Source organism: Dipteris shenzhenensis, chromosome 6, assembly GCF_047967505.1.
Source record: "Dipteris shenzhenensis isolate YYH24624 ecotype China chromosome 6, Dip_SZ_1.0, whole genome shotgun sequence".
Classification (NCBI taxonomy): Eukaryota; Viridiplantae; Streptophyta; class Polypodiopsida; order Gleicheniales; family Dipteridaceae; genus Dipteris; species Dipteris shenzhenensis.
Window position 1 is genome coordinate 37,048,406 of NC_141601.1, and position 26,077 is coordinate 37,074,482.

The window sequence follows — 26,077 nt, forward strand, 5'->3', positions numbered from 1 at the left end:
AAGAGGGGAGAGTTCTCACCACATTATGCAAACTGCATGCTGCATCAGACACATGCTTGGCAGTCCTTGGAATTGCTTGCAAACTGTGCATCTCATCGACCCCCTTTGCAATAGCGTAGTGAAACACCTTCACTCGCCCTTATTTGAAGCCTTGATTCACATTGATCCTGACACGACCTTGATGAGAAACTACCTTTGGTGAACATCAGATGTAGACGAGATGTACGTGGCCAATTCTTCATCAAGGGTCTGTGTTCACATGATGTATACTACCATATGTGCCCTTCAATCAATCTCGGCAGCAGTCGGCAATGCAAGGATGACGTGACTTTCACGAATCACAAGCTCATTCATTATCTGGTATCTTCTGCAGCTCTCCCATGATTTTGTGCCATCGGTGAAAGGAGCTATATGCAGCTCATGCCTCTCACAACGAGAGGCCCGTTCTTACAACCCTGGGAAATCGAAGATCTTGCCAATGGCGAGAACCGAGTGCATGAGGCATAGCTTGATTCTATATAAGTGCAAGAAGCTTTCTTAGGTGTGGGGAGCTAAGTGGCATTAGGTGAGCTTTAGGCTAGAAAAGGTCCTCATAAAGGAAAAATTGCAAAATGGATTACTTTTCTTAATTTTGGATTGGTAATTTTGACAACTCATAAAGGAGGGAGGTTGGCATACCTTAAAGATTTTTTAGAATACATTGTATTTATGAGCCATTAAATTTGCATTTTGAATGGTCTAGATCAAGGACCAATTGATCCAATGATCCAAATGTAGTATGGTGACGACTTGCTCCTAGTCACACATATGCCTTCATCATATGACAATGCATGCATTGCATCTTTCCTAAACGTAAGTATGTCTTCATCATCCAAGGCTGCACAAAGCATGCCAAATTTAGAGAATTTGATGGAGTATAGATGAAATGGTCATCCTCAAGGTCCTCTAAGCATATAATGTAGTTTGGCAGCTAGCATGCCACATAATTGAGGGAGAGTACAATCAAGCGTGGGCATTGGATATTTGTTGATCCAATAGCAATGTAGCTCCCTTGTGCAACATCATGGTGCTATTAATTAGAGAAATAAATGCGATGCACCCCTGCCTATCATGCACGAGCCATGCAATCTATGAGCCTGGACTCACCATGTGGCCAGATAGTGGGAAAAAATAGGGGTAGGGATCTTGTAATCAAGCAGGCTGTTAAATCTCCCTTGATCTAATAGCAATGATTGGGGGGATTGTTGGATTGCCATGTGGAACCCTCTTTACCACCCTATCTAAATTTAGATCCAAGGGCCACAAAAATACTTCCACCATTTAGAGTAAATCATCAAAACCATTCTTCATGATTAATGGTGGAGGTTAGAATTTTGGGCCATTTTTGCTCAGGAGAAACTCTAGTTTCATTGAAATTTTAAAATACCATCAAGGTTCCTTTTCAAGGCAGCATGCTCAATGTACTTCAAAACACAAATAGGCCAAAGGGCATGCTATCGGGTTTGATGCTGTGTATTATGAAATGCAATGACCTTTGACATGCTTATGAGCCATATAGCAAGCAAATGCATGGAAAAAGAAGCAATTTAAAATTGTAAATAGTGTTAGATTTATTAAAAGATATTTGCACATGTACAAATTGCACATTTTCAACTTCTTCCATTTTAGGGTAAATCTAGATACCAATATCAACAACTATCAATGTTTCTACACCACATGTATTAGTCCCACTAGTTTGGATTCCAAAATTTCAATCCATTTTGGTTTTCAACAAATTAAAAAAAGTTATGGAGTGTGCCCTCAAATGGGTGTGCATCACTATAGCACAACATTGGAGGCCCGTTAACCAATGTCTAATGTTCTCATTTAGGTGTATCCTTGGGTTAAGGAGAAGCTCACATAGTATAGTCTTGAATGATTACTTGGTTGCATGTATATACATAACGAAATATTTTGATGTTTTTGAAAAAATTGCTATATCCTATAGTCTTTAGGATGCATGCTTCACATTCAACATAGCACTTGTAATGCTTTGACGATCTCATTCCAAATCCTTATTCCATAATTTTTTTGTCACATGTTCAAGTTTTGGAATGTGTACTACAACTTGAAGACAAAGTTTGCCGAATTTCATTGAGCAATGCATAAGTTATGGGTCATGTAAGATACCTATATACAGAAAATTTCCTAAACCTCAACAGAAATGGCTACACCCAAGCAAACAATGACCTTACAATGACCCAAAGAAAGTCTCAATATCTCACAATGAAACCTTTGAATTCCAACTCACTCCATGTGCATATAGAGAGACACTTCACATAGAGCAAGTATGCACATGTATAGCCAAACAGCTTCATATTTACATAACAAACCCATGCACAAGACCTTGCCAAATCTGTACAATCACCTACAGCAAACAATTGCTGAGATAAGGCACCAAGATCTGCTACAGCTACTACTATTGTAGAACTCTTCTAGATTACTGCATGTCTTCATTAGACTTTAGTGGCTATGAGCAATCATAAATTGCTATGTATCTTATCTAATGATCATGCTAGGTCCCTGATAGGGACCCTAAGTTATCATGGGTATTCTATAGCCTTGTGGGATGCTTTATTGATGGACGTTTAGCACACAGATGCTATTTTATGTTGAGGGACAGCTTTGACATATTGTAGTTGGATGCACAGGTTGTGCTATGATCTTTTGGATGAGACATGATTAATGCTTATGCCCATGGACAGTGTTTATGCTTGAGGCATTTGGCTCTTATTGGCATTATATTTGCCATTGTTTTGTCATTGTGGGTTGACATTTTCTTTTGGGCCAGATTTGCTCATATGGGTGCATAGTATATGCACATGAGTTAAATGCATTTTGATGCTTTGAGCCTTGAGTTTTGGTGACACTATCCTTCATTAAAGCAGACATATTGGGTGCTCTTGATATTTGGTGTGATTTCTCTTTTGCAGGTACTAGCATTTGGGATTTTGTTTCATTTGCATCATGGCATCCTCTTCCATGTCTGAAAAGGAGTTTTTCAGCATTCAAAAGTTTGATGGGACAAACTTTTCTTTGTGGAAAGAATGGATAAGGGATGTGCTTATTCAAAAGAAGCAAATTAAACCCTTGGCAGGGATTGAAGCTAAGCCTGCAGATATGTCTAAGGATGATTGGAATGAGTTGGATGCATTAGCAAAGTCTACTATTAGACTTCAGAGAGAGAGAGAGAGAGAGAGAGAGAGAGAGAGAGAGAGAGAGTTTTTCACATACAACTTCATGCACTTGATTCTACATTCAAGGGTGAAGAATTGGATGGTGTTTGGTAATGCACATGACTTTTCTCATGGTTTGGCTTTCCTTAAGATCTCAGATGCACACCCTCCTCAGATTTGACAACAACATAGAGGAATGGGTTGCTAGCCATGGTAAGAGTAAACCGTTGTCATTTGTGTTTGAAGGAGTTCCAAGTTTAAATCGAGAGGAGGGATGAAAGTTGTTGGGCAACGACAATGAGTATAGTGGGCACTATTTGCAAGGAGTTATGGTTGACACCTTAAATGAGATGAACACCACCTTTTGAGGAGAGATTTCTAAAAGTATTTGAGTCATGTGAAGCTAATGAAATCAATTTCTTAGTGTGATGCTATTGATGTGTGGCACAATATCCGTAAACATTTTGGAGATACCAAACTTTGGGTTGCAATTACAAATTAGCAAAGGATTTAAAGACACCAAATCATAGTTCAAAAAAGGTGAAAAAGGTAGGCAATGATTGAAACAAAGAAAGAAGGTTTGGGCAATTTAAAGGCTCCTCAAAAGTCATAATGAAAAAGAGATACATGTTCTTGAGAAGTGCTAAAGATTTTCACCATGCTTGATTACTATGTGGATGCAAAATTAAGATGAACATCAGTAATGATTTCTGAACCTTTGTCTCTAATGATTCTCAAATTAGGCACAAGCCAAGGAAAACGTTATGTGAACATTGTTATTAAAGAATAGTACTATATCACCATATTATTTTTGTCCTCCAAGTTCCGAGCTCCTAGCTTCACAATGTGATTTTGTTGGAGAAAGAAAGGAACATTGTGCAATTATAGAGCAGCAAAGGATTTAAAGAGACCAAATCTCAACTCAAAAAAGGTGAAAAGGTAGGCAATGATTAAAACAAATAAAGAAGGCTCGAGCAATTTTAAGGCTCCTCAAATTCTAATCTTAAGTCATAATGAAAAACAAATACATGTTCTCGGGAACTACTAAAGATTTCCACACGGCTCAACTACTATGTGGACGCAAAGTTAAGATGAACATCGGTAATGACAGTAGAACCTTTATCTCTAATGATTCTCAAATTAGGCACAAGCCAAGGAAAATGTTATGTTTACATTGCTATAAAAGCATAGTACTATATCCCTATATCATTTTTGTCCTCCAAGTTCCAAGCTCCTAGATTCACAATGCAATTTTGTTGGAGAAAGGAAGGAACATTGTGCAATGATAGGGGTTACAGCAAGCCGTTTTGCCTTTGGCATTTTTTGCATGGTTAAGAGCACATTCAAACAATGTCTAAACAAAGTTTTACTTCAGTGGATTCGAGAGACATCCCCAAATTTGTGGCTATTATCATCCTCAAGTAGGACTCTAGGTGATACGAAACAAAAGGCTAGGCAAATTGCAGAGAAGATCAGCTGGAATAATATTATCATAAATCTCTAGAAATAGTTGGTACAATTGCACAATCCCATCTATAAAGATGCTAATCAAGCTATAGAATGTGTTGTTGAACTATAGATACCAAAAGAAGAAGACACGGATGCTATTGAACTATAGATACCAAAAGAAGAAGACACGGATGCTGCAACACCTCTCTCTCTCTCTCTCTCTCATATTTTCTCAACTTTAATTCATATGGTGTGCAATAGGAGTGTGAGCAATAAGATAATCATGTTGCATGCAAAAGAAGGAACCTAAGCAGGGTTAAGGGAGACTAAAAACTTAGAGGGGATTCAATGAATTATAGAAACTGTCCACTATTATGATTTTTTATAGCCTATACCTTAATCATCTTTGCTTATGGCCTCCACCCATTGATCAAACACATTAACCTCCATCATTATTCGCAAAATCAAGCAACAATTTTCTTGAGCTTATCATAGGTTAGACAACACTGCAAGATGCGAATTGGTCCTCACACTATATAAAGAACTATCGGATGTAGGCATGCACTGTGTTCAGTATGCACACTTTGAATGCTACAAATATGCAAACCTACTAAAGTGGCAAAGGGACGCCCGATGAGTTGAATGATGGAAGATTTGTGAAATAAAAAGGGTGAAAAAAGGATTCTAACAATAGGAGAAGCTAGGTGGTACCTACTATGAGGAGCATGTAGAGCTCACCACATTTGCAGAGCTTAGAGAGAGCAGCTATGGCATTGGCAAAGGGATAGCTTGAAGCTACTAGCTATGGTGGCAATGGCCACTCCATGACTTTATTTCATTTAAAAGCATTCATATATGGAGATTTGTAAATAAAGGCTACAATTTTATTCCTTGAAATTAAAGGCACCCTAGGATCCAAACCTTGAGACCCAGCAGAGTGGGTCTCTAATCCGTCATAGACAAATATTTATTTATATTTTAATATTTAGTATTTTGTATGTGTGTGGAGTTTGGTTTAAGGAAAGACAACTAGAAATTCTTGAATATTTGTGTGTGTGTGTGTGTGTGTGTGTATGTATATGCTCTTTGCAAATGTTCTTAAAATTCCTCAAAGTTTGAGGTTTATAAATGAAACTTTAAGCTTTATTAAACGCAATCTGTGATCTCAACCTTGAGACCCAGCGGAGCACGTCTCTAGCTCATTGTAGATGAGTCAGGTTACTTGTTAGTCGGAGAAGAGAGGAGCCATTGATTGACAAGAGGGGTATACAAGCCATAGTGATACTTTCCTTTGTGATGCAAACTATAATCCAAGAGTGACTTCATTTGATACATCCTTCATATCTTGCAAGGGACTCCACTAAGCACTTTTGAGAAAGTACAGCCATGTTCATAGCTTGCAAGGAACTCCACTTGGCACAAAGTCATGTTGTGCTTTGCTTGAGAGGAACTCCACATGTACAATCACATCAACTCATCAAAGGCATCAACTCATTAGAGGCTTTCATGCTAGAGTCCATTCGTTTTTGCAACACTGTATCTGTTGCTCCACACCACATCTAGTCGTCACAAAGTGGGTTGTTGGTGCAAATCACAATTTGAGGATGAATCACAGCGTCGTGCCTCCACTTGACCCATCAGAGCTGTCCTGCCCACGCTTTCTCATTGCTACTATAGAATCCGCATGGCTCACATTTGCTATCTGTGCATCTCTGTTTTGGGGATTAACTGCTAGTATGCCTTTTGGAGCGTTGCGGACATTCGCGACGGCAGGATATATGTTCACAGTGCCTGTTCATGCCTTGGTATTTATCATTTCAACAACTATAGCGACATGGCAGCTGCTATGGAAGGCATTCGGTTATCGAAATGTCAATGGGACTTCTTCTCCTTTCGGATCGTGGCAGGCAATTGTCCGATTTTCCTGGAACTACCAATTCCAGTCCACAACGACGGGATACTTTCTCTAGCTCGCCGCGCCTCGTTTATTGAAGGTTCATTAAATCCTCTTGATGTAGTCGAAAGTCTACAAGAAGATCTTCCTACAGGTAACCAAGTCGTTCGTTGCGCATTCAAATCCACCAGAAGAAGCTATACAAGAAGCAGAGGCCGATCATGCAAGCCTTCCTCCCGCAGGTAACCAGTCACCGCACTCAATCTATCTTGAGCTGACCCACAGAGGAAAGATAGCATTGCTCAGTTCAGGGCAGGTAACCAGTCTACAAGAAGGTTCATTAAATCCTCTTGATGTAGTCGAAAGTCTACAAGAAGATCCTCTAGCAGGTAACCAGTCGTCGGTTGCGCATTCAAATCCACTAGAAGAAGCTATACAAGAAGCAGAGGCTGATCATGCAGGTCTCCCTCCTGCAAGTAACAAGTCACCGCACTCAATCTATCTTAAGCTGACGACAGAGGAAAGATAGCATTGCTCATTCCAGGGTAGACTCCCAAATACAAGAAGCTGCAAGACGTAGAGCTGAAGACTGCATTAGTCACATGGCAAGTGTTTGGCTATCTTCTTGGCATCATGGAAAGGATAGTACAACGCAAGGGTATCAGTCCATTGGAAGCACTGATAGCAATGTATGCGATTCCAGTTGTTCCCAAGCAGTGCTTTATTGTTTTGATTGCACTTTTTTTTCACGACCAATGCTCATCCATCTGAACCCTCACTAGGTAGTGTGTTGGCTTTGTAGTTGGCACGACTGCAGTGGTGCTGGTGACAGTGACGAAAAGTTCTACTTGAGGTGCACGGCATTGCTTTTGATCTTGTTGCAGCTACTGTATTCTGCGCCCATGGTGTACTATGCAGTGCACTTCCTGGGGCCCCAGCGCAGGTGGCTCTTGTGTTCTGTTGCGGCTATCCTCTTGCACTAATCTCTCAGCTGCTGCTAAAGTCTATGCTAGAGGGGATTAAAGGGCAAGAGAACAAGTTAGAGGATCCCTTGTCGTGGCTGTTAAATTTAACGATGAGTGTGCTGCCATCGTTGGTAGTCGGAATGGTAGCAACGATAATGGAATCGCTCATGTTCAAAAAGAGTGGATTATGATGTTCAAAAGAGCTCTATAAGTATTTTTTGTTTTTTCCCCTATGAGTTTTTGCAATTAAAAAGCCCCCTTTTATTGAACTCAGAGGGTTTAAAAACCCCTTCTATTGAGATCATGTGATAAGCTTTTTACAATTAAAAAGCCCTTCTATTGAGTCATGTGATAGGGTTACATATGATGAGTGCTTCTCCAGAGCTTTCTACACAATAAATAGATGCGTTGATTCCTACATAGTAAATAATTTATAAATAATTCAAGGTAAGACAATGTTGTAACTAAATTCTTACTTGTCCAAATGTATCAAGGATTTGGTCACTTACATGTGTTATATGGGCTTACTATGCAATAGAAGGCTTCGGGTTGTCTTCCATTGAGAAGAGTTGAGAGCAGATTATGCAATTTTTACAAGAGGTTGGATACTATACTTAGAGTTCGAGATGTTGAGAGTTGTGGTGCCATGAGAACAAGATAAGGGTATAAGTAAAAGTATGAAGGCAAGAGCATGCTACCACATGGCAAGGAGATTTTATCTCACATGTGAGCAAGCAATACAAGTATCTACTCCCTCAGGGGATTCACCTCATAGAATTTTATTGTACCACATGCATTCAAAAGGAGAGTATATTCATTTAATTTTTAGAGAAAGTTTAACAAGATTACAATAATAGGAGGTGTTTCTTACTTAAACTTTAGAAAAAACTCTATTAGTTCATAAGTAAAGAGGGGCAATTTTATTGGGAGAAAAATTTTAGTTGAGGGGTTTTTTAAATACCCTTTGAATGCACATGATACATACGATTTCTTAGTAGTTTATCCCCAGAGTCTACTACTCCACTCTTATAAAAGGGAGGTAGGCTTTCATGCAATAACATATGCAAGCTCTCAAGTCTTTCTATGAGTACAAGTCTCAATCTTGTAGCATAATTGAACTTGACTCTACTATCCTTCATTAGTCTCACTCTTCATCATCTTGTGTACACTTAGGATTCATCCACCTAATCCTAGTTTAGGTACATCAAAGATCCTAAGGAATGTTTATCAAGGAAGGCTCATGTCTTCCTGAGGCATAGTGTTTCAATCCCTTCTTCATTCTGCATCAGAAGCTCTACATTTAGAACTATGGAGAGAGAGATTGTGAGGGTTATTTATTTATTTATTTGTGTGTGTGTGTGTGTGTGTGTGTGTGTGTGTGTATCAGAAGCTCTACATTTAGAACTATGGAGAGAGAGATTGTGAGGGTTTTTTTTTTTTTTTTTTGGGTGTGTGTGTGTGTGTGTGTGTGTGTGTGTGTGTGTGTTGATTTATGTATAGAACTATGCAGAGAGAGATTGCGAGGGTTATTGATTTATGTGTGTGTGTGTAAGCGTGCACATTCATGTGCACATGTACATGCATGTGCATGTGTGAGAATCTGCATGTGTGTTTGTCCTATCAAATAATCTATCCTACTACACTCCTAGACTAGTTTCCAATGTCAAAGTAAACCAATTGCAAACATCTGCTATTGCCCTTTTCAAACACCTAGTGAGAGTAGTCCATTAGTAATCAACCTCTCAATATTGCATAAGTGAGAGAAAACCATATCATACTGCTCCTTCTGACAAAGTTTCAAAGTGGGAGTCATTTTTTATTCTCACATTATGCTAAAAGTACCACATTACTGATGACTAGTCTCCAATAGAATGTTCAATCTTATCTATCAATACTTGGAGATAATCTGCTGTAGAGTATGCTTTGAAGTTGCCAACACCATATCTTCATGCCTTAGAATTTTCAATGCAAACCTGATGGAGAGGTATGTCGACTCACTTGGCATCATCACAACAAAAATGAAGGTTAGAACAATACATTTTTGTGTGGAAGCTAGGCTTCAATGCCGGCACACAATTGTTATCCATGTCACTCTATCTAGATTAGCACCAAATCTTGGCATTCTTATAAAACTTAGGTTGGCAAAAAATGTCAAAATTCTAGTAAGTTATAGTAAGCAGAAATGTAGAATATAACAAGTGGAGTGTTTAGTAAAGTGAGGGTGAAGAAAGACTCCCAAAGTTAAAGAAATACTCCTGAAGTGAGGGCTTCCATCTATCACCATTATCCAAGGTAATCGAATGTCTATGAAAGTCAAGAAGTAAGAATGAGACATTAAAAGCCTGAAGTATATGGGATAAGGCCCCTTATAGCCTTATCCCATATAGTAGTAACAAACAAGCGATTCTATAGGAAAATGTTTGAAATCAAATTTCCATCTAGACTAAATTTCCAAAAAGCCAATGGCCCAAGATCCTCCTAAGGATAACACATTGTTTCAACCAGTTCTTGTGTAAATCTATTGTCAAACAGTTCCATCTCTATCCATTTATTAACAAGATAAGAGGGCCTAACCAATCTCATCATAGGGAAGAACTTTATAGGTAAGGGCCATCAAATATATCAATACTAATGATCATAACACTAAAGAGTGTGAAAAAATCCTATATCGTAAACAATTAAATTTACTCAAAAATTCTAGTAAGTTGTAGTAAGCAGAAAGGTAGAATATAACAAGTGGAGTGTTTAGTAAAGTGAGGGTGAAGAAAGACTCCCAAAGTTAAAGAAATATTCCTGAAGTGAGGGCTGCCATCTATCACCATTATCCAAGGTAATTGAATGTCTATGAAAGTCAAGAAGTAAGAATGAGACATTAAAAGGCTGAAATTTAAACAAAGAGGCCCCTTATAGCCTTATCCCATATAGTAATAACAAACAAGTGATTCTATAGGAAAATGTTTCAAATTAAATTTCCATCTAGACTAAATTCGCAAAAAGCCAATGGCCCAAGATCCTCCTAAGGATAACACATTGTTTCAACCAATGCTTGTGCAATTCTATTGTCAAACAGTTCCATCTCTATCCATTTATTAGCAAGATAAGAGGGCCTAGCCAATCTCATCATAGGGAAGAACTTTATAGGTAAGGGCCATCAAATATATCAATACTAATGATCATAACACTCAAGAGTGTGAAAAAATCCTAAATCGTAAAACAATTAAATTTACTTTCCAAGTGATTTTCAAGGTAAGTTCTTCTAGTCTTAAGTAAGGATAACCCAAGCTTATAATGGTAGAAGAGAACTTAGTCCACCATTTTCTAGAAGGGAACATTTCTAAATAAATAAAGAAATTGTAACTGAAAAAGTCAAATGGAACACAACCCAAGATCTTCCTAAGGGTAAAATGTTACCCATGGAACTTTACTTCGCATTTCAAGTTACCGACTCATGACAAATAAATGAGAAATGATGGCCTTTTCTATTTATCAAAGGTGGAGGTAGCACATGCTAGGAGGTGCCCGAAGCGAGGTGCAAAGCTTGTTCCTCAAGATTCTCAAGTATTCGAGCTCAACCTCAGCTTAGCATGTTTAAATAAAGTCCTCTAGAATTTTGGGTGTTGATCTACTAATCATATTTCTAAGGCTGAATACCTACTGAATCAATAAGACTCCCTCAAATGGAGGTGGGTGTGATATCAATTTGATCTCAAGCATAGAAAAAGTGGGAGGTTGATAGTTTGGGAAGGTTTTGCTAAAAAAACCCATTTTATTAATTTTGGACTATTTTTTCATTTTTGGACAAAACTTCCCAAATGAAAAGTTTACTTTATGAAAATATCCTTTCCAAATCAAAAGTTTTTTTTGGCACTATCATTTCCACATAGAAAGTTTATTTATTCACACTATCTTTATATTGCAAAAATCCTAAGGCAAATTTTTATTTTAAAGAATTCTCCTTTAAAATTTTAACTTTTTCTTATGTAATTAATAATTTAAATGAACAAAAATAATTTGAATCCATGAGAAAACTATATATTATTTATTTATACTTATAAATTATTAAGGTCTATACATGGTGATTAATTTACCATGAGAGTTCTCCAAGACTAAATAATGGTATTAATAAACACCTTTCAAAGTTTCAGAACTCTCAAGTCTCTAAGACTTAATAATAGCACCAATAAGTACCTTTTAAAGTTTCAAAAAGCAATAGTGGTGGTAAAATCTCAAAGAACTTTCTAATGGTTCCAATAAACACCTTGGAATAGTTACATAGGTTTTTAAAGATGTAGCGATAATGAGTGAAGCATCATTGGTTAATATTGTAGCACGGGATGTGGTACATCTACACTATGTCATTGGTAGATATGGGATGATGGGTGTGTTGCACACATGTGCATGGTGCATGGACATGCCCACAAGTGTGGTTCATCGGCAAAAGGTGGTAGATATGGCAGCACGGGAGAGGGAAAGGGGGAGAGGAGAAGAAGAGGGGAAGAGGAGGGGGAGGTGAGGAGAGAGAGAGAGGAGGAGAGGGAGGGAAGGGGGATAGCTAGGAAAGGATAATACCTTCTTCTTTTTTAATTCTCTAAAAAAAAATCATCTCCTTGTTCGACTGTGCAGCAACAGCCACAACCCTTCCAACCCCCCCTTTTTTTGGGTGTGTATGTGTGTGTGGTATTTGGGGGGCGGGAGGGGGGGGTAAGCGGTTTGCTCTGCTGCACGAGAGGGATGGGGAGGGGAAGGAAAAAATAATACCTTTTATTTTTAAAAAGTACTTTAAAAAAATTCCCCATCCTCACCCCTCTCACGCATCTGCTAGTAGCCACAACCCCCCCCAAAAAAAAGAAAAAAGTTTTTGTCTTTTTATTTGGGTTGTAGGTGTCGTGTCACTCATCATTGAGCACATTTGCACTCCTTTTGCCCCTCCACCTAGATCAAGTCATATCTCTTGATCCAAGAAGAATTTGAGGGCGCTCCAAAAAGGAAAGTCGCTTGGTTTTTCGTGTTCTATGCGCTTGTCACATCACGCACACATTTTGGTGCAAGTTCCACTCACATTTGAGCCTCGCCGACAAAACCACTTCCTTCATGCACATTTGCCTCTCCATCGACGCATCTGACCCAGCACTTAAAAAGAACAAAAGAAAAGGAATTATTTGCTGTTCTTTCATCGATCAACGGTTGGTTTAGATCTAGATTAGAGTAGACTAGATTGCCATAGAGGGGATGCTTTGAACTTCCCCAAGTTGCCAATCTAAGCCATGCCCGAAATTCCCGACTAGTACCTACTCAGAGTCAGTCCATACGCTCACATCCGATTTCACATCATTACATTACCTGAAACCTTATGTTCATCAGTTCAAGGAGCAGACTTCAGAGTTCAGAGGCATTGCACATTGATTCAGTGGGCAAATAGCATTTGATTTCACACACACATGCCACCATTGTAAAGCCTATTTGGCTATCTCACGGCATCGTGCACATCATTTTTTCAGCCTTGTAAAGCCTCTTGGCTATTCCCGGCATCATTGCCACAAGCCTTGTAACACAGATCAGATTTTATACACTGCAGTTCTATCTTCACTGATGGTACAGAGATTTCACTTGGCATCTTTAGTGTATTTGCAGTTGATTCATACAGAGTTTTTCAGGACACTTTTTGAGTACATTTTTTGCACCATGTCGACTAGCAATCTCAATCTGGAGGCATCTGCTAAGTTAGACAACTCCAATTACGGTACATGGAAATACCGAATGGAGACCATTCTTGTGCTTCAAGACAAATGGGAGTATGTCGATGGGTCTACACCTAGACCATTGGCCGATCCAGCCACCAGTAGCTCTACTCCATCTGTTGTCACAGCACTAGCAACGGAATCTACATCGGGATCTACATCTACACAAACAGTTTCCGCACCAGTAGCAGATCTTGCCATTGCCCGAGCTCAAGTAGAATGGGATAAGAAAGACAAGTATGCCTATCACCTGATCAAGCAGAATGTTCAAGATGTCATGCTAGGACAGCTCAACACAGTCAAGACATCAAAAGAAGCATGGGATATGTTCGCAGCTCTCTACGAGTCCAAGAACACATCCAGGATTCTCACCCTGAGAAACCAGATCAACCAGAGTTTCCGCAACAGCAGTGAAACCGATCATGCTTATGTACTCCGCATCAAAGACTACAACAATCAACTTGCAGCAGTAGGAGAGACTATGAATCCCGCAGAAATGGTTTAAGTAATCCTAAATGGACTAGGAGAAGGATATGAGAATCTAGTCTAGAGTATTGCCATCCAACGGCAAATTCCAACACTGGAAGAACTTCAGTCAGTTCTACTTGGTGAAGAACTCAGGACTCAGGCAATTCAAGCATGTAAAGGTCATTCTAATGATCAGGCATTCACAGCTTCAGACAGAAGCAGAGGCAAAGGCAGAAACAGAGGTAGATCATATCAGAAAAGTGGTCATCATCAACAAAATCAAAGTCAGAATCAGCATCAGCATCAGCAACATCCTTAGCAACATCAAAATCAGCAAAGAGGAAATCATTCCAATCAAGGCAGATTCCAAGGACGAGAGAATGCATCCACCAATGTGTCAAACATCCAGTGCAACTACTATCACAAGTTTGGACACTATGAAAGAGATTGCAGCAAGAAGCAGTACGACCAAGGCGGTCAATCTAGCAGTAATTGAGGGAATTCCCAAGGAAGAGGAAATCATCGTGGTGGACATTCTCATCACAGTCATTTTGCAAATGAACATGGAAATATGTTTCTTGCAAGTGAGGAATTGCATCAGACTGATACAATGCACCTAGACACTGATTTCGATCCCAAAGAGAATTACAGTTATCAAGTCGACCAAGTGGAACAGGATCCTTGGTACATCGACAGCGGTGCATCATCTCATATGACAAATCATCAGGAATGGTTCACAGAAATGAAGCCATTAGAAGGTCAGAAGAATGTCATCTACACAGTAGACAATACACCGAATCCAGTTCAAGGGACAAGTGTTATCCCTATGAACAATTTCACTGGTACAAAAGGATTAGTCAAAGATGTGCTCTATGTTCCGAAGCTCAACAAGAACCTTTTGTCAGTAGGTCAAATGACGGAACACAACTACAAAGTCATCTTCGACGGTGATGAATGCACTATCAGAGACAAATCCAAAAGATGTCAGCTAGTAGCAAAAGGTGTCAAGGAAGGACACTTATACAGAATGCTAGCTACAATATCAGATAAGAATGCCATGTCAGCTCAAATGCAACAGATGCCACTATCTACAAAATGGCACAAGAGATATGGTCATGTCAACTTCAAGTACTTGTTAGATCTCAGGAATCAGAATATGGCAATTGGAATTCCGAAGCTACAGTTTCTTGGAAAAGTTTGTGAAGCATGCTGCTTCAGCAAACAAAAGCAAACCAACTTTGTCAGAAGTACCTCTCGTGCACGAGGTATTCTTGATTTGATACATACAGATGTATGGGGTTATGCCCAGACCCGCAGCATCAATGGTTCACTTTATTACTTGACCTTCATCGACGACTATAGTAGATATTGTTGGGTCTACTTTCTGAAAGAGAAATTTGAAAAGTTTTCCAGATTTCAAGAATTCAAAGCCACGGTAAAAAACCAGACAGGCAGAAAGATCAAGGTCATGAGATCAGACAGAGGAGGTGAATACATGTCTTTAGCATTCATGAACTTTTGCAAAAATCACGGCATACGAAGACAATTCACATGTGTAGATACTCCTCAGCAAAATGCAAGAGCTGAAAGGAAGAATGGGACTTTAGCAGACAGTGCTAGAGCAATGCTTAGTGAAAAGCATCTTTCGAATCAGTATTGGGCAGAAGCAATAGCTACAGCTAACTACTTGCTTAATCGGCTTCCTACCGAACCGATACAAGGTATGACTCCTTATGAAGCATTCACTGGACACAAGCCATGCATTGGGCATCTCTGCATATTTGGTTGCATAGCATATGCCCACATACATGATGATCATCGCAGGAAATTGGATGCAAAGTCACGCAATTGCATCATGGTTGGCTACAGTGAAGAAAGCAAAGCATACAAATTGTATGATCCCATCAATCGTAAAGTCATTATCTCCAGAGATGTAATCTTTGATGAGGAATCAGAATGGAAAATCTCACCTACACAGGAGATAGAAGCATCGACTTCACAGTCATCTACAGAATAGGTTGATAAAGAAGAGCAAGAATTGCCAGCAACACCCCAAGCAGAGCCACAACAGCTCAGATGGTCTGCTAGGGAAAGCAGACCACCAGCCAGATTGACATATGCTCAGAAAGGCAAAGCAATTCAGGTGGAAACCACCAACCATGCTCTTATGACTACCATCATGGCTACAGAAGAGCCAGTGTACTTCGAAGACGCAGTAGACAAGCCCGAATGGCAAACTGCTATGAATGAAGAAATGGATGCTTTGTATAAAAATAACACTTGGGAATTATGCGACCTTCCACTAGGAAAGAAGGCCATAGCAAACAAATGGGTATACAAAGTGAAGTACAATCCAGATGGCAGTATTCAAAGATACAAAGCCAGATTAGTTGCAAAAGGATTTGCACAACAATATGGTCAAGACTATGATGAGACTTATGCTCCAGTAGCAAAGATGGATTCCATACGGTTCTTGATATCACTACCGACCCTCAGCAAATGGAATGTGTATTAGCTCGATGTCAAGAATGCATTTCTCAATGGTTATCTAGACGAGAAAGTCTACATGCAACAACCAGCAGATTATGTTGAACCAGGAAAGGAGAAAAAGGTTTGCCATCTCAAGAAAAGTCTCTATGGCATAAAGCAAGCACCCAAAAGTTGGTACAGTAGAATTGACAAGTATTTTGCTGATCTGGGATACAAGAAGTCCAATGCAGATCATACTCTCTACTACAAAGTTCAAGGGGAAGACATTACTATTGCACTTTTGTATGTAGATGATCTGATTGTGACAGGAAGCAAGGATAGCTTCATCAGAAAATTGAAACAAGACTTATCTACAGAGTTCGACATGAAAGATCTTGGACTTATGCACTATTGTCTTGGAATTGAGTTCTGGAGAGATTCAAATAGCACATTTATGAGTCAGCTCAAGTATGTTGACAGTCTCCTGAAGAAGTTTCATATGGCAGATTGCAAGATTGCAGCCACTCCCATGGAACAGAGTTTGAAACTTACTAAAGATTCAGAAAAGCCTACAATCAATTATAGATACTACAGGTAGCTCATTGGATCTCTTATATATCTGACAATCACATGGCTAGATATTTGTTATGCAATAAGCTCACTAGCACAATTTATGGCAAATCCAAAATAGTCTCACTGGAATGCAGCCAAAAGACTCTTGAGATACATCAGAGGTACAAGACAGTTTGGGATAGAATATAGAGGAAGTCATCCACGGTTGCATGGATACTGTGACAGTCACTATGTTGGAGATCATGAGACCAGGAGATCGACACAGGGATATGCATTTTTCCTTGGTCAAGGTGCTATATCATGGTTGTCAAACAAACAGCTAATTGTTTCTTTGTCTTTGACTGAAGCAAAATATAGAGCACTCAATACAGGTGCATGTGAGGCTATATGGCTCAGAAGACTATTGTCAGAAACAGATTACTTTGATGAGTGAAAGCTAACAACAATATACTGTGATAATTAATCGGCTCAAGCATTGGCCAAAAATCCAGTATATCACTCCAGGACAAAGCACATTGATGTCAGAGAGCACTTCATCAGAGAAAGAGTGTTACTTGGTGACATTACACTGCAACATTGTGATAGCAAAGAGAATGTTGTAGACATCTTTACCAAACCACTCGGTAAAGAGATATTCAAGAAACACAGACTAGCTCTTGGTTTGACGTAGAGGAAGGACATTTCCATTAAAGGGGTGTGATGGAATGTAATGCTCAGTCCTTCTTCGATTCCCCAGAATCATCATCTTGAGGGAAGGCCTACTTCATGATGTTGATCTTGAGGGAAGGTGTTGAGAGTTCACGCTCAACATCATGTGATCATGTGTGCATAGCACCATCACGTGATCATATGTGCATAGCACTAACCTTATAGAGTGCTATAAAGGAAAGGGTTAGATCCCCTAACCCTAACCCTAAAAGGGTTTGTATATATTCTATTTTTTCAACTAAATCTAGTGTACAGTTAGTCTCATTTGTGGTGTGCTCTCTAGCTGTGCCCTCTCTCCTCATCTCCACTCTTCTCCTCTCCCTTCTTCATATTTTGTCACCCTTCCCCTCTCCCCTCTCCTTCGCTTTCCCCTCTTCCTTTCCTTCCCCTCCCTTTCCCTCGTCCCCTCCCTCTTGTCTCTCTCTCCCCTCCCGTCCTTACCCCTTTTGCGCGCGAGCATTATCGGCAACAGCACCAACTTCTTGCAAAAAAAATGATCATGAATGGTTTTGTAAAGTTCTTTTTTCAAAACCAAAAAATAAATAAAAGCTTGCAGAGACAGATTACAGTTGATCTTCCTTTCTAACACCTTTCACTAGGGTAATTTTTAAGGGGCAAAATTTTGCCCAATGATGAATCTAGAAGCTTCTCCAAGTTGGGGAGGCTAATATTCAAAGCTTAAATTTTGATAAATTCATTTAAAGCTTAACATAAGTTCCTCATATAATGTCCAAATTTAGCCCTAGAAGTAGTCGACTGGCATGAGTCATCTAGAGCCATCTATAAGGTTAGAATTCTCAAATTCTACCTTAAAACCTATGTATGAACTTTAAGTATACTTAAACCCATTGAAGCCTTGAAAATGATAGCACTAATTAATATTTATAACCCTATCCTAGGAAAGATTCACCCAAAGATCTGCACTTCCATAACTATGCTCCCCTCTTAAAACTTACTCTGCCTCTTGCAGATTATGTATAAGGCATGGTCATGAAGTTTTGAGAGACTCCAATGGATACGCTACTTTTCACAGTCTTTAATCTCACCCACTAAGCCCATGCAAAGTTTCATGCCCATTAGATATCATTTTCATGGTCTGAATACATTTTTCCTTGTTTTCTCACCACCCATCATGCATAACAGACAAAATACATGCATCAAAGTACCTCATTCGAAGGTGTGAGTCTCTGATGGTGATACTACTTTGCATGGGCTTAATATCACCCAATTTAAGGCCAATGCAAAGTAGCATGCCCATCAAAATCTTATTTTCATGGTTCAAGATGCATTTTTTCCTTTCTCATTTACAAGTCATTGAAACGTGTGAGTTTATGATGCATGATCTCATTTACAAGTTATTTTAATGTGCGAGTCTTTGATGGTTGCACTACTTTGCATGGGCGTTAATCTCACCTACTACAAAGCCCATACAAAGTATCATGTCCATCAGGTCTCATTTGCTTGGTTGGGGATGCATTTTTTGTTGTTTTTTCACCACTCGTCCTGCATGAAGGTTGAAAACATGCATCAGAGTGACTCATTTGAATGTGCAACTCTCCAATAGGGATGAAACTTTACATAGGCCTTAAATTGGATGCTTGTTATCTTATTGGTGTCTCACAAATGAGTCCTATGAATGCATAAAGAACACACATATAATCACTCACTAAAAAATAGATTTTGTGCTACGATAAAAAAGATATTACTCTAGAAAAATAGTATTGCTATAGTAAAACCTGGTATCTACAATAGTACTATACTAAAGAATAGGATGTAGAGTATTTTCTTGACAATAGTATTAACAAATAATATAATTATAATATTGTATAGTAAATAGTATTACAATAGTAAAATTAAATTAAACTAATTTAACTACCAAAAAACATAGCAATTTTAACCACCACACTAGTCATCAATTAGACAATAATAATATATTGTTGTTCTATTATGAAATATATTGCTAATTATATATGTTAAAACACGTTAGATTAATAAAATCACATAACTAGTATTTGATTGCGATTGCATGATATTCCAACCATCAAGCTAGTTTAGGACAATCACATTAAGTGCCCAATTTAGAATCCAAATAATTAAAAGCGACATCAAAGCCAAATAAAAGATATCAAATTTTGGTGTGACAACTACTAGTGATATCCATTCTAGCAAATTGGACAAAACATGTGCTTTTTGTATTCCACCTTTGTTGTTCAGACTAGCATTTTGTGTGGTCCACCTTTGTTAGGAGCTACACCACCCACACCACCCTTGCTGCCTTCTCCAACGCCTTTCATAGAATCTCTTCAAATGAGATTTCACCCCTGTTTTTCCTTGAGTAGTACTGGGCAACCCCCTTCAGCTTTGTCTCCAGGCCGCATTGGTTGGTATACTTTTCTCGTATCACTGGGAGGTCCAAAGCTACCCGCATCATGTTGATGTTGAATTGGTATTGTCAGGGTTGGTTTGCCTTGTCATGAATGGTGGCAACTTGATTGGTTGTTTCGTAGGTGGAGACGAATTTGCTGAGTAGATACATGTCGCAATAGCAAGGCAACTTTTCAGCCACCAATTATAAACCTATGGCTTGTATGTAGGGCTATACTTGAGGGTCTCAAAGGTTTGTGACAAAATATGAAGAGGGGAGAGGAGAAGAGTGGAGATGAGGAGAGAGGGCACAGCTAGAGAGCACACCACAAATGACTAACTGTACACTAGAATTAGTTGAAAAAATAGAATATATACAAACCCTTTTAGGGTTAGGGTTAGGGGATCTAACCCTTTCCTTTATAGCACTCTATAAGGTTAGTGCTATGCACATATGATCACGTGATGGTGCTATGCACACATGATCACATGATGTTGAGCGTGAACTCTCAACACCTTCCCTCAAGATCAACATCATGAAGTAGGCCTTCCCTCAAGATGATGATTCTGGGGAATCGAAGAAGGACTGAGCATTACATTCCATCACACCCCTTTAATGGGAATGTCCTTCCTCTGCATCAAACCAAGAGCTAGTCGGTGTTTCTCGAATAGCTCTTTACCGAGTGGTTTGGTAAAGATGTCTGCAACATTTTCTTTGCTATCACAATGCTGCAGTGTGATGTCACCAAGTAACACTCTTTCTCTGATGAAGTGCTCTCTGACATCAATGTGCTTTGTCCTGGAGTGATATACTGGATTTTTGGCCAATGCTTGAGCCGATTGATTATCACAGTATATTGTTGTTGGCTTTGATTCATCAAAGTAATCTGTTTCTGACAATAGTCTTCTGAGCCATATAGCTTCACATGCACCTGTAGTGAGTGCCCTATATTCTGCTTCAGTCGAAGACAAAGAAACAGTTGGCTGTTTGTTTGACAACCATGATATAGCACCTTGACCAAGGAAAAATGCATATCCCTGTGTCGATCTCCTGGTCTCATGATCTCCAGCATAGTCACTGTCACAGTATCCATGCAACCGTGGATGACTTCCTCTGTATTCTATCCCAAATTGTCTTGTACCTCTGATGTATCTCAAGACTCTTTTGGCTGCATTCCAGTGAGACTGTTTTGGATTTGCCATAAACTGTGCTAGTGAGCTTACTGCATAACAAATATCTGGCCGTGTGATTGTCAGATATATAAGAGATCCAATGAGTTGCCTGTAGTATCTGTCATTGATTGTAGGCTTTTCTGAATCTTTAGTAAGTTTCAAACTCTGTTCCATGGGAGTGGCTGCAATCTTGCAATCTGCCATATGAAACTTCTTTAGGAGACTGTCAACATATTTGAGCTGACTCATGAATGTGCTATCTGAATCTCTCCAGAACTCAATTCCAAGACAATAGTGCATAAGTCCAAGATCTTTCATGTCGAACTCTGCAGATAAGTCTTGTTTTAATTTTCTGATGAAGCTATCCTTGCTTCCTGTCACAATCAGATCATCTACGTACAAAAGTGCAATAGTAATATCTTCCCCTTGAACTTTGTAGTAGAGAGTATGATCTGCATTGGACTTCATGTATCCCAGATCAGCAAAATACCTGTCAATTCTGCTGTACCAACTTCTGGGTGCTTGCTTTAAGCCGTAGAGACTTTTCTTGAGATGGCAAACCTTGTTCTCTTTTCCTGGTTCAACATAACCGGTTGGTTGTTGCATGTAGACTTCCTCGTCTAGATAACCATTGAGAAATGCATTCTTGACATCGAGCTGATACACATTCCATTTACTGAGTGTCGCTAGTGATATCAAGAACCGTATGGAATCCATCTTTGCTACTGGAGCATAAGTCTCATCATAATCTTGGCCATATTGTTGTGCAAATCCTTTTGCAACTAATCTGGCTTTGTATCTCTGAATACTGCCATCTGGATTGTACTTCACTTTGTATACCCATTTGTTGGCTATGGCCTTCTTTCCTGGTGGAAGGTCGCATAATTCCCATGTGTTATTTTTATACAAAGCATCCATTTCTTCATTCATAGCAGTTTGCCATTCTGGCTTATCTACTGCATCTTCGAAGTACACAGGCTCTTCTGTAGCCATGATGGTAGTCATAAGAGCATAGTTGGTGGTTTCCACCTGAATTGCTTTGCCTTTCTGAGCATATGTCAATCGGGCTGGGGGTCTGCTTTCCCTAGTAGACCGTCTGAGCTGCTGTGGCACTGCTTGGGGTGTTGCTGGCAATTCTTGCTCTTCTTCATCAACCTGTTCCGTAGATGACTGTGAAGTCGATGCTTCTATCTCCTGTGTAGGTGAGGTTTTCCATTCTGATTCCTCATCGAAGATTACATCTCTGGAGATAATGACTTTGCGGTTGATGGGATCATACAATTTGTATGCTTTGCTTTCTTCACTGTAGCCAACCATGATGCATTTGCGTGACTTCGCATCCAATTTCCTGCGATGATCATCATGTATGTGGGCATATGCTATGCAACCAAATATGCGGAGATGCCCAATGCGTGGCTTGTGTCCACCAGTGAATGCTTCATAAGGAGTCATACCTTGTATCGGTTCGGTAGGAAGCCGATTAAGCAAGTAGTTAGCTGTAGCTATTGCTTCTGCCCAATACTGATTCGGAAGATGCTTTTCACTAAGCATTGCTCTAGCACTGTCTGCTAAAGTCCCATTCTTCCTTTCAGCTATTGCATTTTGCTGAGGAGTATCTGCACATGTGAATTGTCTTCGAATGCCGTGATTTTTGCAAAAGTTCATGAATGCTGAAGACATGTATTCACCTCCTCTGTCTGATCTCATGACCTTGATCTTTCTGCCTGTTTGGTTTTCTACCATGGCTTTGAATTCTTGAAATCTGGCAAACACTTCAGATTTCTCTTTCAGAAAGTAGACCCAACAATATCTGCTGTAGTCGTCGATGAAGGTCAAGTAATAAAGTGAACCATTGATGCTGCGGGTTTGGGCATAACCCCATACATCTGTATGAATCAAATCAAGACTACCTCGTGCACGAGAGGTACTTCTGACAAAGTTGGTTCGCTTTTGTTTGCCGAAGCAGCATGCTTCACAAACCTTTCCAAGAAACTGTAGCTTCGGAATCCCAATTGCCATATTTTGATTCCTTAGATCTAACAAGTACTTGAAGTTGACATGACCATATCTCTTGTGCCATTTTGCAGATAGTGGCATCTGTTGCAGTTGAGCTAACATGGCATGCTTATCTGGTACTGTAGCTAGCATCCTGTATAAGCGTCCTTCCTTGACACCTTTTGCTACTAGCTGACCTCTTTTGGATTTGTCTCTGATAGTGCATTCATCACCGTTGAAGATGACTTTGTAGTTGTGTTCCATCATTTGACCTACTGACAAAAGGTTCTTGCTGAGCTTCGGAACATAGAGCACATCTTTGACTAATCCTTTTGTACCAGTGAAATTGTTCATAGGGATAACACCTGTCCCTTGAACCGGATTCGGTGTATTGTCTGCTGTGTAGATGACATTCTTTTGACCTTCTAATGGCTTCATTTCTGTGAACCATTCCTGATGATTTGTCATATGAGATGATGCACCACTGTCGATGTACCAAGGATCCTGTTCCACTTGGTCGACTTGATAGCTGAAATCCTCTTTGGGATTGAAATCAGTGTCTAGGTGCATTGTATCAGTCTGATGCAATTCCTCACTTGCAAGAAACATATTTCCATGTTCATTTGCAAAATGACTGTGACTAGAATGTCCACCACGATGATTTCCTCTTCCTCGAGAATTCCCTCGATTACTGCTGTCGATTACTGCTGGATTGACCGCCTTGGTCATACTGCTTCTTGCGGCAATCTCTTTCATAGTGTCCAAACTTGTGACAATAGTTGCATTGAATGTTTGACACATTGGTGGATGCATTCCCTCGTCCTTGGAATCTTCCTCGGTTGGAATGATTTCCTCTTTGCTGATTTTGATGTTGCTGAGGATGCTGCTGATGCTGATGCTGATTCTGACTTTGATTTTGTTGATGATGATGACCACTTTTCTGATATGATCTACCTCTGTTTCTGCCTTTGCCTCTGCTTCTGTCTGAAGCGGTGAATGCCTAATCATTAGAATGACCTTTACGTGCTTGAATGGCCTGAGTCCTGAGTTCTTCACCAAGTAGAACTGACTGAAGTTCTTCCAGTGTTGGAATTTGCCGTTGGATGGCAATACTCTGGACTAGATTCTCATATCCTTCTCCTAGTCCATTCAGGATTACTTGAACCATTTCTGCGGGATTCATAGTCTCTCCTACTGCTGCAAGTTGATTGTTGTAGTCTTTGATGCGGAGTACATAAGCATGACCGGTTTCACTGCTGTTGCGGAAACTCTGGTTGATCTGGTTTCTCAGGGTGAGAATCCTGGATGTGTTCTTGGACTCGTAGAGAGCTGCGAACATATCCCATGCTTCTTTTGATGTCTTGACTGTGTTGAGCTGTCCTAGCATGACATCTTGCACATTCTGCTTGATCAGGTGATAGGCATACTTATCTTTCTTATCCCATTCTGCTTGAGCTCGGGCAATGGCAGGATCTGCTACTGATGCGAAAACTGTTTGTGTAGATGTAGATCCCGTTGCTAGTGCTGTGACAACAGATGGAGTAGAGCTACTGGTGGCTGGATCGGCCAATGGTCTAGGTATAGATCCATCGACATACTTCCATTTGTCCTGAAGCACAAGAATGGTCTCCATTCGGTATTTCCATGTACCGTAATTGGAGTTGTCTAACTTAGCAGATGCCTCCAGATTGAGGTTGCTAGTCGACATGGTGCAAACAATGTACTCAAAAGTGTCCTGAAAAACTCTGTATGAATCAACTGCAAATACACTGAAGATGCCAAGTGAAATCTCTGTACCGTCGGTGAAGATAGAACTGCAGTAAATAAGATCTGACCTGTGTTACAAGGCTTGTGGCAATGATGCCGGGAATAGCCAAGAGGCTTTACAAGGCTGAAAAATGATGTGCACGATGCCGTGAGATAGCCAAATAGGCTTTACAATGGTGGCATGTGTGTGTGAAATCAAGTGCTATCTGCCCACTGAATGAATCTGCAATGCCTCTGAACTCTGAAGTCTGCTCACTGAACTGATGAACGTAAGGTTTCAGGTAATGTAATGATGTGAAATCGGATGTGAGCGTATGGACTGACTCCGAGTAGGTACTAGTCGGGAATTTCGGGCATGGCTTAGATTGGCAACTTGGGGAATTCAAAGCGTCCCCTCTATGGCGATCTAGTCTACTCTGATCTAGATCTAAACCAACCGTCGATCGATGAAAGAGCAGCAAATAATTCCTTTTCCTTTGTTCTTTTTAAGTGCTGGGTCAGATGCGTCGATGTAGAGGCAAATGTGCGTGAAGGAAGTGGTTTTGTCGGTGAGGCTCAAGTGTGAGTGTAACTTGTGCCAAAATGTGTGCGTGATGTAACGAGCGCGTAGAGCACGAAAAATCGAGCGACTTTCCTTTTTGGAGCACCCTCAAATTCTTCCTGGATCAAGAGATACGACTTGATCTAGGTGGAGGGGCAAAAGGAGTGCAAATGGTGCTCAATGATGATGTGTCACTGTGAGTCACATGCAGTGATGATGTGGCACTGTGCTTAGCAAGAGGTGTGCCAGTGAAGCTCTGTGCTGAGGTGGCAGGAGTGTGCACATGCAGTGTGTGCACAGTGTGCCTGGAAAGGGACTGTGCCTGCAGAGGGTCAGTGCTGACTGGACTGCTGAGGTGGCACAAATGATGTCAGCAGGGTGACATGGCACTGATGACGTGGTACTGATGACGTGGCTTGATGATGTGGCAGATGACGTGGCAATGCTGACGTGGCAGTGTTGACGTGGCAGTGGTGACGTGGCAATGGTGACGTGGCAGCTGATGTGGCAGCTGACATGGCAGTGATGATATGGCAGCTGATGTGGCAGTGATGATGTGGCAGCTGACATGGCAGTGATGATGTGCCAGCTGACGTGGCAGTGATGATGTGGCAACTGACGTGGTCTGTGGATAAGGGTGCCACGTGGCTGATCCTTGACCACACCTGTGTGTGTGGTGACCCTGGGTGGATAAGGTTAGGGATAAGGCCACGTGTCTCTTTCTGGGAAGCCGGAATCTACTAGTATTCTGACGGAAT

At 40.2% G+C, this 26,077-nt stretch overlaps 1 protein-coding gene across 1 annotated transcript; it reads left to right on the forward strand.

Annotated features, from left to right (window-relative positions):
* The first annotated feature begins 5,918 nt into the window (after positions 1-5,918).
* Positions 5,919-7,431, forward strand: LOC147901133 (uncharacterized). The gene is made up of 2 exons (XM_087376506.1): positions 5,919-6,712; positions 6,801-7,431. Exons 1-2 carry the CDS (start codon positions 6,499-6,501, stop codon positions 7,085-7,087), a joined length of 501 nt encoding a protein of 166 aa, XP_087232632.1. The 5' UTR covers positions 5,919-6,498; the 3' UTR covers positions 7,088-7,431.
* The last annotated feature ends 18,646 nt before the right edge of the window (positions 7,432-26,077 follow it).